Source organism: Ixodes scapularis, unplaced genomic scaffold (genome assembly GCF_016920785.2).
Source record: "Ixodes scapularis isolate PalLabHiFi unplaced genomic scaffold, ASM1692078v2 PGA_scaffold12__126_contigs__length_90152505, whole genome shotgun sequence".
Taxonomy (NCBI): domain Eukaryota; kingdom Metazoa; phylum Arthropoda; class Arachnida; order Ixodida; family Ixodidae; genus Ixodes; species Ixodes scapularis.
The window spans coordinates 17,015,064-17,028,551 of record NW_024609838.1 but is presented as its reverse complement, the minus strand read 5'-3'; the positions used below and the strand labels follow the sequence as shown (position 1 = coordinate 17,028,551).

The 13,488-nt window shown below is 47.5% G+C and overlaps 1 protein-coding gene across 1 annotated transcript in view; it reads right to left on the bottom strand.

The window, feature by feature from the left end:
* Positions 1–2,255: 2,255 nt before the first annotated feature.
* Positions 2,256–13,488, bottom strand: part of LOC8038934 (very low-density lipoprotein receptor) — a 36,683-nt gene continuing 25,450 nt past the window's right edge. The window contains exons 10-18 of the mRNA XM_029983583.4: positions 12,707–12,878; positions 12,153–12,371; positions 11,130–11,248; positions 10,903–11,042; positions 10,639–10,780; positions 9,372–9,518; positions 7,419–7,618; positions 5,290–5,430; positions 2,256–4,730 (exon numbers count right to left, since the gene is read on the bottom strand). Coding sequence (XP_029839443.3) covers positions 4,686–4,730; positions 5,290–5,430; positions 7,419–7,618; positions 9,372–9,518; positions 10,639–10,780; positions 10,903–11,042; positions 11,130–11,248; positions 12,153–12,371; positions 12,707–12,878 — 1,325 coding nt within the window. The 3' untranslated portion in view covers positions 2,256–4,685. The remainder of the gene's footprint in view (positions 4,731–5,289; positions 5,431–7,418; positions 7,619–9,371; positions 9,519–10,638; positions 10,781–10,902; positions 11,043–11,129; positions 11,249–12,152; positions 12,372–12,706; positions 12,879–13,488) is intronic.

The window sequence follows — 13,488 nt, the reverse complement described above, 5'->3', positions numbered from 1 at the left end:
CCCTCGCCCCTAGGCTCACTTCCAGGCGGCGCAGCCTGTACCGCGAGGCACGCGCTCCTCTGTTCGCATTTCATTTTTCCCCGATAGTACAAAGGATACCATCAAAGTTGGAACTGTAGGAATGCTACTTATTCTACTTCATGGCCACCTTATGTAGGTTTAAGCCTGCACATTCAGTGGAGTCGGTTGTTTCGCACATTGCTTTCATGACGTGAACAGCAAAGCGATGTTCTGGAAATTATTCTCTACTCTGAAGAAGCTGAAATTTTAAGCCCTCTCAGTAAAAAATTGGTAGCGACCTTTGTCTATTGGGAATAAGTGTCTCACGTGACACATTTTCCTGCTAAATTTTGCGGAGAAACAATGGTTGAATAGGTCATGTTTAAGCCCTAAATAAGCTACGCTTCAGAGTACCGACACTTATCCATCTTGGGGCTTAAAATCATTGTTGCCAGTTATCTGAAATCGCAGAAAATACTTTTCCATCCTCCAAAAATGTTTGAACAGTTCACGACGGAGCGAAGCATTATTATATGAGCTTCCTAACACCGAATCCAATGCCAAGGAAGTCACACTTTTGAATCATGACGATCGGCAGTTGCGTCTGCTCTGCATCAAGCACCAAGATGGCGGCATCCACACCAACTCCGGGTAGCCGGATGCCGATACTCCAGGCGTAGCTCATTTAGTGGCTCCAAGTCACATGACATCGATTTGAAGGAGAGCTCGTGCTGTGCTCTGCCGTGCCCGCTAAAATGAAAAAAACATTACAGGGCAGCAAATTGATGGTTGAGGCCAATTTGTAGGAACCACAGGGGTGATTATCTATGAATGTCATAGCATTTATCATTGCACAGCTACGTGCTTATGTACAGTCACAAGCACGTGGTCACGTGATCCGACGTCCACTAAGGACGTCAAGTCCTCGGAGGTCAACCTCTAGGACGACGTCGAGGGAGACATCTGAAACGACCTCTAAGACGATCCCTAGAACGACATCAAGGGCAACATCTAGGAAGAGCCCAAAAACGACGTCAAACAAGTCTGGGACCTCTAGGATGACATCAAGGTCGTCATGCCTTTTGAAGAGGGTGCAAACGTGAAGGGGTGCATACTTCCACTCCACACAGCGAGCTGAAATTGTCTACTGCACATGAGGAGGACAGAATATACATAGCTGAAAATCTTTAGTAGCTTAATAATGCCATCGCATTAAAAAACGAATGGGAACGGTTGGCACAGGTTTACGGCTCGCGGTTGTTGTATGCGAGCAAGGCTCGGCAGTGCTCGGGAAAAGAGCGCTAGCGCCACCTGGTGGGTTCGACGCTGTCTCGTGCAGAGGCAGCCGCTTTAATCCACTACTCTATACACTCCTCCTGTGCTGAAGCTCTGAACTGTGGCACCCTGAATGTGGGTAGTACAAGCTTACCTAATTAGGCCTCGAGCTACTTGCGGCTCCTTCGCCAAACTTTGTTTCATTCTGTGTGGTGCTGAAGAACGGAAAAACACCTTTTGACGTCCAGAATTGGTTAGATTCAAAGCCGTAAGACAATCAAAAGTGCCGGATTCACGCCACCACCAATAGGGTATGCGTCTCCCCTCTGTGTGGCGACGTCAAATGTGTCCCATGTTATTTTTTTTTACTATAGGTTTTGTACAGGTAGTCATCATAGCCACAGAGCCCGAATTCCACATTAAACAAAAAATTCCTAAGTGATATTGATAAACCGTGTATTACGCCCCCTTCGCAAACACCCAATTTTCATGTTTTCATAACGATATGCGAATTTCAACTTTACAACAGAAAATGGGAGCTCGATTGTATTGGACTTTTCCGAATAATTCATTCAGAGTTCTCAATATTTGCTATATTGTTTGCCACCCGTTTTCACAAAATGCAAACTTTTATAAAGCATGGAAGTATCTTTTTTTACGCTTCAAGACTTGATTATTAATTGATACCTTATTGACAGTCATTTTCTACACTCCAAGAGGAGTTTACAACTTTATAAGACACGAATTTGCATATTAACATACTTTGGATGTAACTGACGAGCAAGATTATTGCCACGTTTCGAGAAACTCTACACAAAAAATATTGATGTTCAAAACCACCACTTTTTTGTTGGTCTACTTGGTTCAAACACTAAATATAAGTATTGTATCGAAACAAATACATGACTAGCAAAGTGCCAACAAGTAACACATGTCCATTAAAAAAAGAAACTAAGAAACAGGAAAGCACTTGAGCCAAATTTACTATTTACTGAAATCACAATTTTTATTCACTTACGCTTGGGTACAATGCTATTTACATAAAATTACATAAACGAAATTTCTGCTTCGTATCGACAGAAAGGGGGAGGCAGACACAGAAACAGTAGCAACAGTAGCTGCCATATATCACAAAATACAAAAAAAAAGATCTGCAACGCATTTTGCCAGAACATTTTTTTTTTTCCGATGTTCCAACAGACTTTCAATTTTCTAGACTTTTCAAGTACTGATGCACTGACATGTTTGAAAAGGTGTGATGTGCAACAATGATCCATGGTTGCCAAACCCCCATTCGTAGTAGCTCTTCGCTTGCTCATAAATTATAGTTAACAATCCACAAGCTAAATGCTCGTGCCTCCAAGGAAACACTGGTAAAGCTATACATACAAGTTGGCATGTTTCTCTAGAAAAACACGCATATGACTGTACAGTGTTATGCAAAATGAAAAGACAAAGATACGAAAAATAAGGGCCGTTTCTCGCTTTTCGAGCACGTCTAACACGGGAAGTGACTTAAGGAAAGCGCACACTGCAGGTGTCGAGATATGGAGACGGTCTAATAAATTAGTTGCAACGATGTAAATGCTTAAAAATCGTCGGGAGGAGATGCCGGCGGTCGAGAAAAAGAGTGCAAATTCAAGCAAAAAACAAAATCTAGATTTTCAGGCGAGCGACATAAACGCATCTGGAGAGCAAGCAATAAAGGAGATTCACAAGTGAACAAAAAACAAGGACGCAAAAATATCCTCTGGACGACATGACAAGATGCAAAGGAGAACAACTTTTCTTCGTTGCACTTCACGAGACTCTCAGCCCAAGTTTGCGGCCGAAGCGCACAGCAACCAGGGGTCTGTGTGCCTCGCAGTGTTTCGCACAACGCGTTTCCGTGACCAACGAAACTTTCCTCGTTAACAGATTGCAGTACCAAATCGACACGAAATTCAGAAAAGCGTGGTTTTAGCGCACGTATACACACCAAGCAAGCAGACAACCGTGCTTCCTTTCACTACTTCTGCCGCCCTCGAAAACCGCGAGGCACCTTTGCAAAATTTGTATCGCTCGACGTGGTAGAGAGACACAAGTGCCGCAAAGAAAGATTCATTGCACGACGCCAATAGTTCCAGACGTTGGTCGTTTTCAGGCCACGGGCCTAAACGATATGCGACACCGATTCGGCAATGCGTGACTGACATCTCGATTAATCCCTTCACGCGAAGTGTACAAAGAACACGGATTTGTTTCAACAGGCATTCAAACAAGTAACAACTACTACACGCACAAAAATCGCGTGCGTGAAAAAGAAAGAGAAAACAAACACTGCCGCTTCCGTGGACGATCGTATCGGTTGCACTTTTTCCCCAAAAAACGGGGCAGATCTCAAATGACTCCAACCATGTGGAAGGTCAATAAATAACGAGGGCAAAAGGCCAAACCCAAAGATGTTTGGAAAGAGAAAAAAAAAACAAAAAAAAATTATAGACTCCACGTTCACCACTGGGGGAAAGAGTTGAACGCAAGAATAAGGCAGATCCTAGATTTGGACGACAGATTGCAAATAAATACTCCCCGTAACTACACGCGCACCGCACGCGCACATTGGCGCACGTGCAGACTCTCCTACTTCTCTTGGACAGTAGCCTAAACCCCTTGAGCTGCGTTTGACTGCCCAAACTAACACAAACGGCGGAAACGCCGCGCCTCCTTCCCGACCACACGGGAGGACAACAAGTCCGGGACCGGCACTCCTGAACGTCAGGCTCATCGAGCGTCCTCCAACTCGCCAGCGCACAGGAAAGACCCCACGTGTCTCTGTTTAGCCGGGACGAACGAGAAATGCGGCACCGCAGTCGCCGCCTACCGTCGAACACCACTTTGCGGCCAGGCAAACGGCGGCTTGCTCCCTTGGCTCGTCTTGACTCGACGCTGGTTTTCGGTGTCCTCCGTTTCGCCGGAGCTGTTCCCAAGCCGGGGCGCCGCCGGGACGAGCGCAAGTCCAGGATGCCGACAAGACTCGAGCACCGACAGGCCTTGGTTGCGAATCTGCTCGTCGGCGACGATCCGCGACGAACATTCTCGTCTACCGAAAACCTTGCCCGCGACGTGTTGCGTCCATGCGCCACCGTCGCTCCAATGCCGGTCGGTCGGACGCTCGAGAGGGAGGCCGCCACCGCGCTAAGCACCACTGGACGACACTGGTTGAACTCGGTGGATTCGCTTCTTCCCACTGTTGCTAGTTTGCAGCGGGCTGGCTTGCTGGGAGTGCGGGGCTGGTGTCGTTTTTGGGTGTAAGCTCCTCCGGGCTATGGGCGTACTTGCCCGACACCCCACCAAAAAAAAATAAAAAGAAGTACAATGTCCCTAATTGGAAACGAGTCCCGTCGACCACTTCCTCTCTAGCAAGATGGCCACTATACAAACTCGTTGGTACCTGGCGACGTCAGTGGCTCCATACTCTGAAAAGAGATGACAATTCACTCTTTGTAACGGCAATGCCAACACGACAACCGGTTGGAAAGTATGATCTCCCAGTACCAAATAAAGCCCGTTTGCGGTAAACACCTAAACGACCGGGACGGTCGCTGAGGACAGCGGGAACCATTGCACTTTTCTGTGGATCATGCACACATGCTAATAACCACGTCTGTCATATAATAGCCAGATAGTGCCACCATACAGGCGTCTTCTGGTGACTAGACGACAAACTGGTCACGAGAGTAGACCTGGATTCTTTAGTCTCATTCGCGCAAGCTCATGCAAATAGCTTCGATGGAGTTGGTGCACTGCAGAAGCCACGCCAGCCTCGACGACGCAGCATAAGATAGTTGACACCGAGCGAAAAGCATTTTAAGCGGCATCTGTTTTCCGTCGGCAGCATGAATTTTGCCATGCTGTCTTCGTGCCGACCGAAATGACAGACCAACAAGATGAACGCAACTGTATGCACTACATAAGATGGCACCCGAGAGATTTAGATGCCGGTGGTATGAAGAAGGAGAGAAAGATTGTGCTCACCGGCGGGTACGACCTGGCCGGCTGGTACTGGTTCTTTTCTAAGCTAAACTGGTCTTCTGTTGTCTTCCTGTACACTGGGTTGTCAAAGTTCATGCTGGTGATGTTTCTCCGCAGGCATTGCCGGTACACCACATACCCAATCTAAGAGGAAAATGGGGGGCACAAGATTTAGAACTTTTAGAGGTCGTGGCAACAGAACAATGAGTCATCACTACAACGGCTGAAAAGAGATAGTACAGTGGTCTTCAAACCAACCGGCGGACACTTCATGCGACTTCCGTTTAGCTATTTCAGCGCCATCTCATATCCGTTGGTATTCTATTAAGTCTTTCCGGTTTACGCCGGAAAGTTTATTTAATAGGATGAGATACATATTATTGTTGCTGCTTACAGATTTCAAAAATTATCCTGGTAAGATGAAACAAATATTTTGGTTAGCTAAAGTTTCGCCCTGATACTTTGCTCTCATTGGCCGGTTGTTTTTTGTATTTTGACCGTTGAGAACAGTTGCGCGTCGGCTGCCGCGCTCGCGGATGCGTCGACTGCTCGACGGCGCGTGTGCCAACGGTGCGGTGGTGGTTTTCGTTTGCGGCAGCGGGCAGTGGCGTTGACCTATTGGTTATCGGTCTATTTCTTCTACCAAAACACGGAGGAAACGAAACCTTGTCTATTGCTCGACTCAGTGGTGCTCTAATTCCAGTGGCAAGATCTCTGCCAAGTTCTTTGGGTTCCCGGTCGAGTGACGAAAGGTAAAGACGGGCTGTTATACTTTTGGTTATACAGTTTCGGATTGCCGAAAACTTGCTGGTGCATGTTTCTTTATGGTAGAGTTATTGTAGAAGGTCACAAGGGATAGCGCATGTATCTTAAAATGAGCGGTGTGGGCGGTATCGGTGTTAGAGCACCGCAGCTCGTGCGTGGAGCAGCTCGCTGCAGAAGGAACCTGCGAGAGACCGTGGCGATCGAATCGCTGTCGCTAACTACCGCAAAGTTAAATGTGTTATTGCAGGTCTGTGAATACTTGAATAGTAGTTTCGTGTAGATTTTGTTACTTTGTTGTGCCGTGCAGTGAACTTTTTTTTTTGTTTTTTTTTCCTCTGTATAAAGAGCGTGCCTAATAAAAAGAGAACTTGCAAAAGAAGTTTGGACTTGTGCTCAGAGTGGCGATGTGCGCCCATCTTAAGCCGCTAAACAGCAGCGGCTGGGCGTACTTTGCATTCATTGAGTGACCATTTTATGAGAACTGGCTGTCACTGAACATGCACTGTTGCCAAGCTGATATCAATCGAGCAACGCAAAGTCAAGTGCAATCGTTTCGGAGCGTCTGACATTCGCAAAAAAAAGGTAAACACATTGTATTGTAGAAGAACGAGACGGCGGCAATGGGAGCAGTTCCCTCTTCTCTCAATATCAGCGACAATAGGATGCAAATTCGTTCGGAGTTCGGAGGCTGCTCCGAACTCCGAACGAACTCGCATCCTTTTGTCGCCGAGGGTGAGAGAAAGGGAGAGGAGGACCCACACTTGTCAGACCCTCTCCCATAACCAAGCGGTTGCCATGACGACGGCGCGCGTATTGTTTTCTCTATTTTTTATTACTTTTGGAGAAACCCAACGCCCGTTAGGGGAGATTTGGCGCTGCCGTCTGCAATTGGAGTCCCAATGGGAGGTATAGGAAGAGTCCGCCGGTTGTTCAAACGCCCATATATAGCAAGGCAAACCTTGAAGATAATTGGTCTTCACGAAGCAGTTTGTTACAACAGCATTTTTCTGCCCCAAGTTGTGCTGTACAGTAGGGCATCAATAAGGAATGTTGCCGACGCAGAAATTTCTGCCATTACGGAGATGGTTGCACATAAAGATTGTTGTTGAAACAAAATTATGTCAATATATTTTCAATATACTTTACAAAAAGAGAAACTGTTACAAAAAGAGACCGTTTAGAAAAAGACCGCTAGACAGAGAGACTGTTACAGGCAGAAAGACCATTACAGGCAGGAAGACCGTGATAAACAGAAAGGCGGTTAGGAACAAAAAGGTTGTTACAAAAACCGATTGCTACAAATGAGATTCGACCGTATGCAGCACCATTCATCAGGGTCAAAACGGCGACAGTAGAACGACGCTTACCAGGGTGAAGATGATGGCAAGGCCCCCCAGGACACCGATGACGATGCCCGCGAGCTTGCCGGTGTCTAGCTTTCCCAGCAAGTCCCTGTGTCCGACGGAGGGCTGGGCAGACACCTCGTTGTGGCTCGCATTATACACCACCGTTTCGTCCGTGACCGCTGCCACCGTCGAAGGTCGTAACGTTGTTGACACCACCGTTTCTACAGACAACAAAGAAAGAAAAATATGCCGTCAGAACAGAATTTGAGAGAGAGTGCCAAGAAAGCTCGCTTCGTTCAGACTTGTACAGTCAGTGACGACTATGGCATGACAAACTAGCATCAGGACGACTATACTTCGTTTCATCGCAAGTCCGGGCGCCATCGTGGGTTCGAGCACATGGTACTTTATGTAGTAAATAGAAGAAAAGAAAGATGGCTGCCACGAGACACACGGGCTATAAGCTTCATCGATGCCAGACCCTTCCGAACAAAGTTGTTTTGTGTATTTTTAAATTGTGTAAATAAAACGCTACGTAGACTAACATACTTCCAAATATACTGACATTCTTACTAAAATCATGGGTTACCGGACAGTCACTGCGTTCGATTTGCTTAGCAGATGATAGAACACTGAGAAAAATAAAGAATGCCATGATGTTGCACTTTTGGAGCTGCTCGTTTGGCCTCATTGGCTCGCAGAATTAGGTGAAACGAAGTGTAGGCGAAAAAGTGAACAACAATCGAATGTCAAAGCATGCAGACATGCAGGACTGAATGCCCACGGCAGAGAAGCGAACCTTTGAACGATTCGACAGGACGGATACCTAGCTCAATGCGAAACATGCATATCATTCTGTGCACTCTGCACCGAAAACAAAAAAGACGCAAGAAACTGAACAGCAAATCGAATACAAACTACATAAATGCTCGCATCAAGCATTAGAATTGGGCAACAGCAACCAGAAACGGCATTCAAACGGCAAGTACTGACAAAAAAATGTGAAAGGTCAAAACAGATAGGGGCAAGCACCACTAATTGGGCAGTTAAAAAACTAGACATCTGAAAGCTCATCCAGCCAAGATTTTCAAATTACTAACGTGCCTCGCCGCTCCGGCGGAAAGAGGGGGCATAGTAGTACCTGTTTCAGACGAATTGCAAAGGTTGGAGCTAGGAAAGGGCAGCGACGAGTTTGACGAAACAGCGCTCGTTTCGTTAGAGGTGCCACACCCCTTTGGAGCTTCTGATGTTGTCATGGAAAAAAGAAAAGAGGAAAGAGAGAAAGAGAAGGAAGAGAAAAAGTCAAGAGCAGGTTAGTCAAGCAGCAAAGAAGATGCACACAAGTCCAAGAATGGTAAAAAAAAGAAAAGCTTTAGAAGCAGAAGGTGAAATCCATAAACATGGCAGGAGTTATGGCAGAAGCTTGAAATTGACGTCCTTGCCAACAAGTCTGAACATGGTTTGCGATAAAGAGCAAACCTGGTGGTCTAGCATTTTTGCCTCAGTGGCCATTGGGTTTGGGAGAATAAACATGAAACGTAGAAAGCTAAGAGGGTCTAGACTGCTGCCAATCCATTGACAATAGCCAATAGAGATGGACTGTAGCCAATTCGGACGGCAAGGGGGTTGCAATAATGTCAGAATGATGCCGAATTTTGATTGGCTTTGATTGCTATCTTTATCAATCAGCCAATAAGAGCTCGAGGTGCTGACATCATCGCAACCCCTGCGCAAGAAGCACACAAACTTGCGCTCCGCATAGATACACTTGTTGAAGAAACACACTTAGTAGAGAAGTAGTTGAGTATTTAGGAAAGGAGGAAGCACCAAAATCTTACAATGCGAAGACCACATCGGCCTTCGAGATGCGAACCGGCATGGTGTAGCCTTTCTTTTTCGAACAACCTAGCACGCATCTCCCGTACAAACTTGGCGTGCTTCGGGCCTCCAGATGGAAAGCAGTGGGGGACTCACCGACGATCCTGCAGTTATGGCCGTCCTCCTGCAGCTCCATCTTGTTGGGGCAGGCACAAGAGAACTTGGCCGAGTGGGGGCTGATGGTGGGGGCCGGCAGGCAAAGGTGAGAGCACTGGCCGTTGGTCGGCTTGCAGTGGTTCTCGCCTGTGTGACAACAAGGCGCCAGACGGTTGGTGCAGGCACGCTAACGGCATTGCCTCGCAAGTTGGTGACGGCATGTCACACTGTACGCAAGCGAGTTGTGACCGCTCTCCCCATTTTAGCTTTACTTTCAACAGGGTGTTTACTAATGTGACGTTTCCAAATTCCTCCAGCTTCTCCGGGTTTTCCCTGATTACTTCGCTCAAATTTTCTGACAGACCCTTTAGGGAAGAGGACGCGCCTGAACTGCAAATTTTACGCGAAAATCTGCCGAAATATCTGACAGCCAACAGAGTGATGGCCAAGTACCAGATCCCATTATCCTTATCGGTCCATTAATCTTCCAATATGTTTTGCCAAATAAATGTCCTTTAAATATACCACTGGGCAAACATAATGGTGCGAGCACAAGCAGAGAAGTTAGTCTTGGTGAATGCGTTTCAAGAGGAGGCGATTTGGTTTATGTCAAGACTCTGAGCAAGGATTTGCGTCGGTACGCCGGCAGAGTCGTGCCCAATGTGCGTCACACCGGACACACTTTGTTTACAGTTGGAGTCCATCAGAGAAAGGAAAACTCAGTATCCCTGACCGATGACGACGGAAATTTTCAGATTTCTCCAGACCCGCCGAATTGCCGGACAATTCTCGGTTTTCCCCGTTTTCTGGCATGTAGACACCCTGTTCAACCTCCCCTGGAACATTTTATAAACGAAACCAGGGTCACAACGCTCAATCATCGGTACTCTCAGCAGACATTGGCCTGTCTGCTGAGAGTATTAAAATGATTGCCAAGGTACCAACAAATGGTTATCTCGTCCCGTTGACGATCAGTGCTGGCACTTCCAGAAAGACAACTGTAAAACAATTCTAAATAAATTTTGTGGTGGCTTAATTTTCACAAATTCCACGTCTCGTTCCTGGAGGAGTATGCTCCAAAAAGCAGCACCTTGGAAACTTCAGTATCTGGCTTGTGGGTATGAAGTCCCTCGCAGTTTAAGAGGGAGAAAAAATATATTCAAAGAATTAGAGCCAACGCTCATTGTATTATGTCTCAAAAAAAAAAAAAGAGAATTCGAGACGACCACAATTCGGAGAACGCAAAATTAATGCAGCAGCACCGTACCTGGGGGCTGCTTGTAGCTGTGGTAGACGTGAATGTCCATCGGAGAATAGACGCCATTGGCCAGACCGGTCAGGTTGGCGCCGGTGAACTTGTTCACCTTGTTAATCACTTCAGACTCCCAGTCAGTCCAGTAGAGCCAGTCCTGGACAACGCACACACAAAAAACAACAAGATTGTATAAGTGACACTCTCAACTGAACAGATGGCTAGCATTCTATAAACATTAAAATGACTTGGAGCACCGACAGGACAGGAAAAATGTACCTCGAAGACATCGAGCGAGAAGGGGTGCTTGACTAGGATCGGGGAGGACAGGATGACTCGGCGGTTATTTCCGTTGTAGTCCGAGCTGCCGATGAGGTGCAGCTTGGCATCCACCCAGAACAGCTGCTTGGACACAAAGTCTGCAAGAACACAGACGAGAACGGTCAGCCAACGAAAGACCGGACAGGCGGTCACACTTTTGGACGCCTGTCACAGGCGAGGCTTACCGATGGCCAGGCCGTTTGGCCAGAGGATGTCTGTGGTGACGATGGCCGACCGGTGCGAGCCGTCCATGCCCGAACGCTCAATCTTGGGCTGCCTGCCCCAGTCGGTCCAGAACATCCACCTGGGGAAAGGAACACCACACTTTTTGAGCCAGATGCAGAGAACACCTCCCTGCTGGCAACTTTCCGATAATCGCATCGTAGGAGGCGGCATTCAGGGCACATTCAAACACCTCGTATTCCTTTTGACGTCCGCTGGTTGTCGTGGTTGTCCGCTCAACAAGAAACGTTGAGCGGACAACCACGACGTTTGAAAAAGATTGTGTACAAAAAAACACTGTCAGGCCCCGTTTACACAGATGCTCCTTCTCATGCTGCCCGGATCATTCTGGTGCGAAATGAAAGTCAGAAGAAAAAGGCACCAACTTCGTTTGTCCCAGGCAAAAGTCGTTTGCTAACTGGTTAGCAGACATCCGACATCTACAGCAGTTGGATGTTGTAAAGTTGAAGACGCTACAACATGAGTTTTCAAACTGGGCTCCTAGGAACCCGGGGGCTTCCCGGGGTAGCTTCAGGGGCACCCGGAGCTTTCTTGCTCGGCCGTCCCCGCCCCAATGTCGAGCGTTCCTCGAGTTTAAGCACCATTTCAGAAAATCTGAGCCACCCACCAAGGCACAACTCGCGATGCCAAACACTCCATAGCACGAGCGTCACCGTTTACAAGGTTTATGGGTGCCTGCACTGCTGTACTGCATCAATGCCGAGATCGAGAGCGGTTCCTCGGCCATCAAAAAACACTGATAGCCATTCCTCAAGACAGAAAAGTCCGAGAACCCCTGTGTCGCAACGCCTGCGAGTTGCACGTCGCAGATGTTTCGACAAAAGTGCTACACATACATCAGTATACTGCATCATAGAGCCACTCTGCGACGTTGCCTAGTCTTCACTCTCGTGAGATTTGCACGTGGGACGACATGCAGGCGACCGCATGCGTCGAAGAATGAGCGAAGCACAACTGGCACTCACCCCTCGAGAGGATTGACGACGATGGCGCGCGGCTCGTCAAGGTCTTCCGAGAAGAGGGCCTTGCGGTTCTTTCCGTCCAAGTCTGCCACAGAGATGAGGTTCTGGGCCGTGTCTGTCCAGTACACGTGGTTGTAGATCCAGTCCACCGCCAAACCATCGGCCACGTGGAGGTCCTTGTTGATGATCACCTTGGTCGGAGCACCCGTGTCGATCGGGGCACTGCAGCAGGAAGACCCCGTCCAGACTGAGTAACTCTAGCAACAGTAACTCAATGAAGATGACATTATGATGCTCTTGGAGACTACTCCACAGTCCCCTCGGATACTACCCCATAGTTCCCTCAGAGACCACTTTCATCATCCCCCAGAGACCACTTTCATGGTCCCCCTGGGGCCCTAATCTGCACGGTGGGACCAAGGAACCGGGGCATCGCCGCCTGCTGCCGATGTCCCAGTCCTGTGGTCCCGCTCGGTCGTGCCACGTAGATTAGGGCCCCTGGAGACCACTTTCACGGACTCCCAAAGAATCTCCTCTTTAGTCAAACGTGCACACACCTGCTGATCTCCTCTTTGACGGTGTCTGACCAGATCACGGTTCCCGTTCGGTAGATGTAGTCCATGGCGATGGTGCTCCTCAGCTTTGAGACCACCTCCACATACTCTCCCGTCTCCAGGTTGATCTTGCGGATGTCGTTGCGGTTGGCAAAGAGCAGAAACGGAACTCCCTCTACAAGCAAAAAGGTTAGTTTTCCGAGGTTAGAAGTGCTCTGCTGCATTTTAGACCTCTCGAAACATCTAAACAATTAATTGCCTTTTTAGTAAAGGCCCATTCACACAATTGTGTTCTCTCGAAACTGCTTACGAGAGAATGTGCAAGCGCAATCTACCCCAGGCAGCCCCGCAACCGCGTATAACTAGACTAGAGGTTTTGCGGCGGTTGAGAGATCAATAATCTACGCATTTATGAGAAATGATCGCTTTTAACATTGCAAGAATTATTTTAAGTCAGTAGTGGGGAACTGATGTGTAAAGAAATTAACAAATTTACGCAGATTCAAAGTCTTCCAGGACTTCCCAATAGACGGTGTCAGTGCTCTCTCTCGTCGTAAACGGTCACAGCCTGCCTTATAATTAAACTCTAGTCAAGCTACCTCAACTTTTCTTTGCTCGTAATAAACATCTTACTTCAATGCAGTCCACTTAGGAAATAGTAGTAAGAAAACCCAAAAATTCAGTCGTAAACGATGATCGTTGTATCCTAACTAAATACTGTTTTTAGTCTAGAAACACTCGAAACCGAATGTTACAGGAGGTTGTCGTTCTATGTGGTATCGACA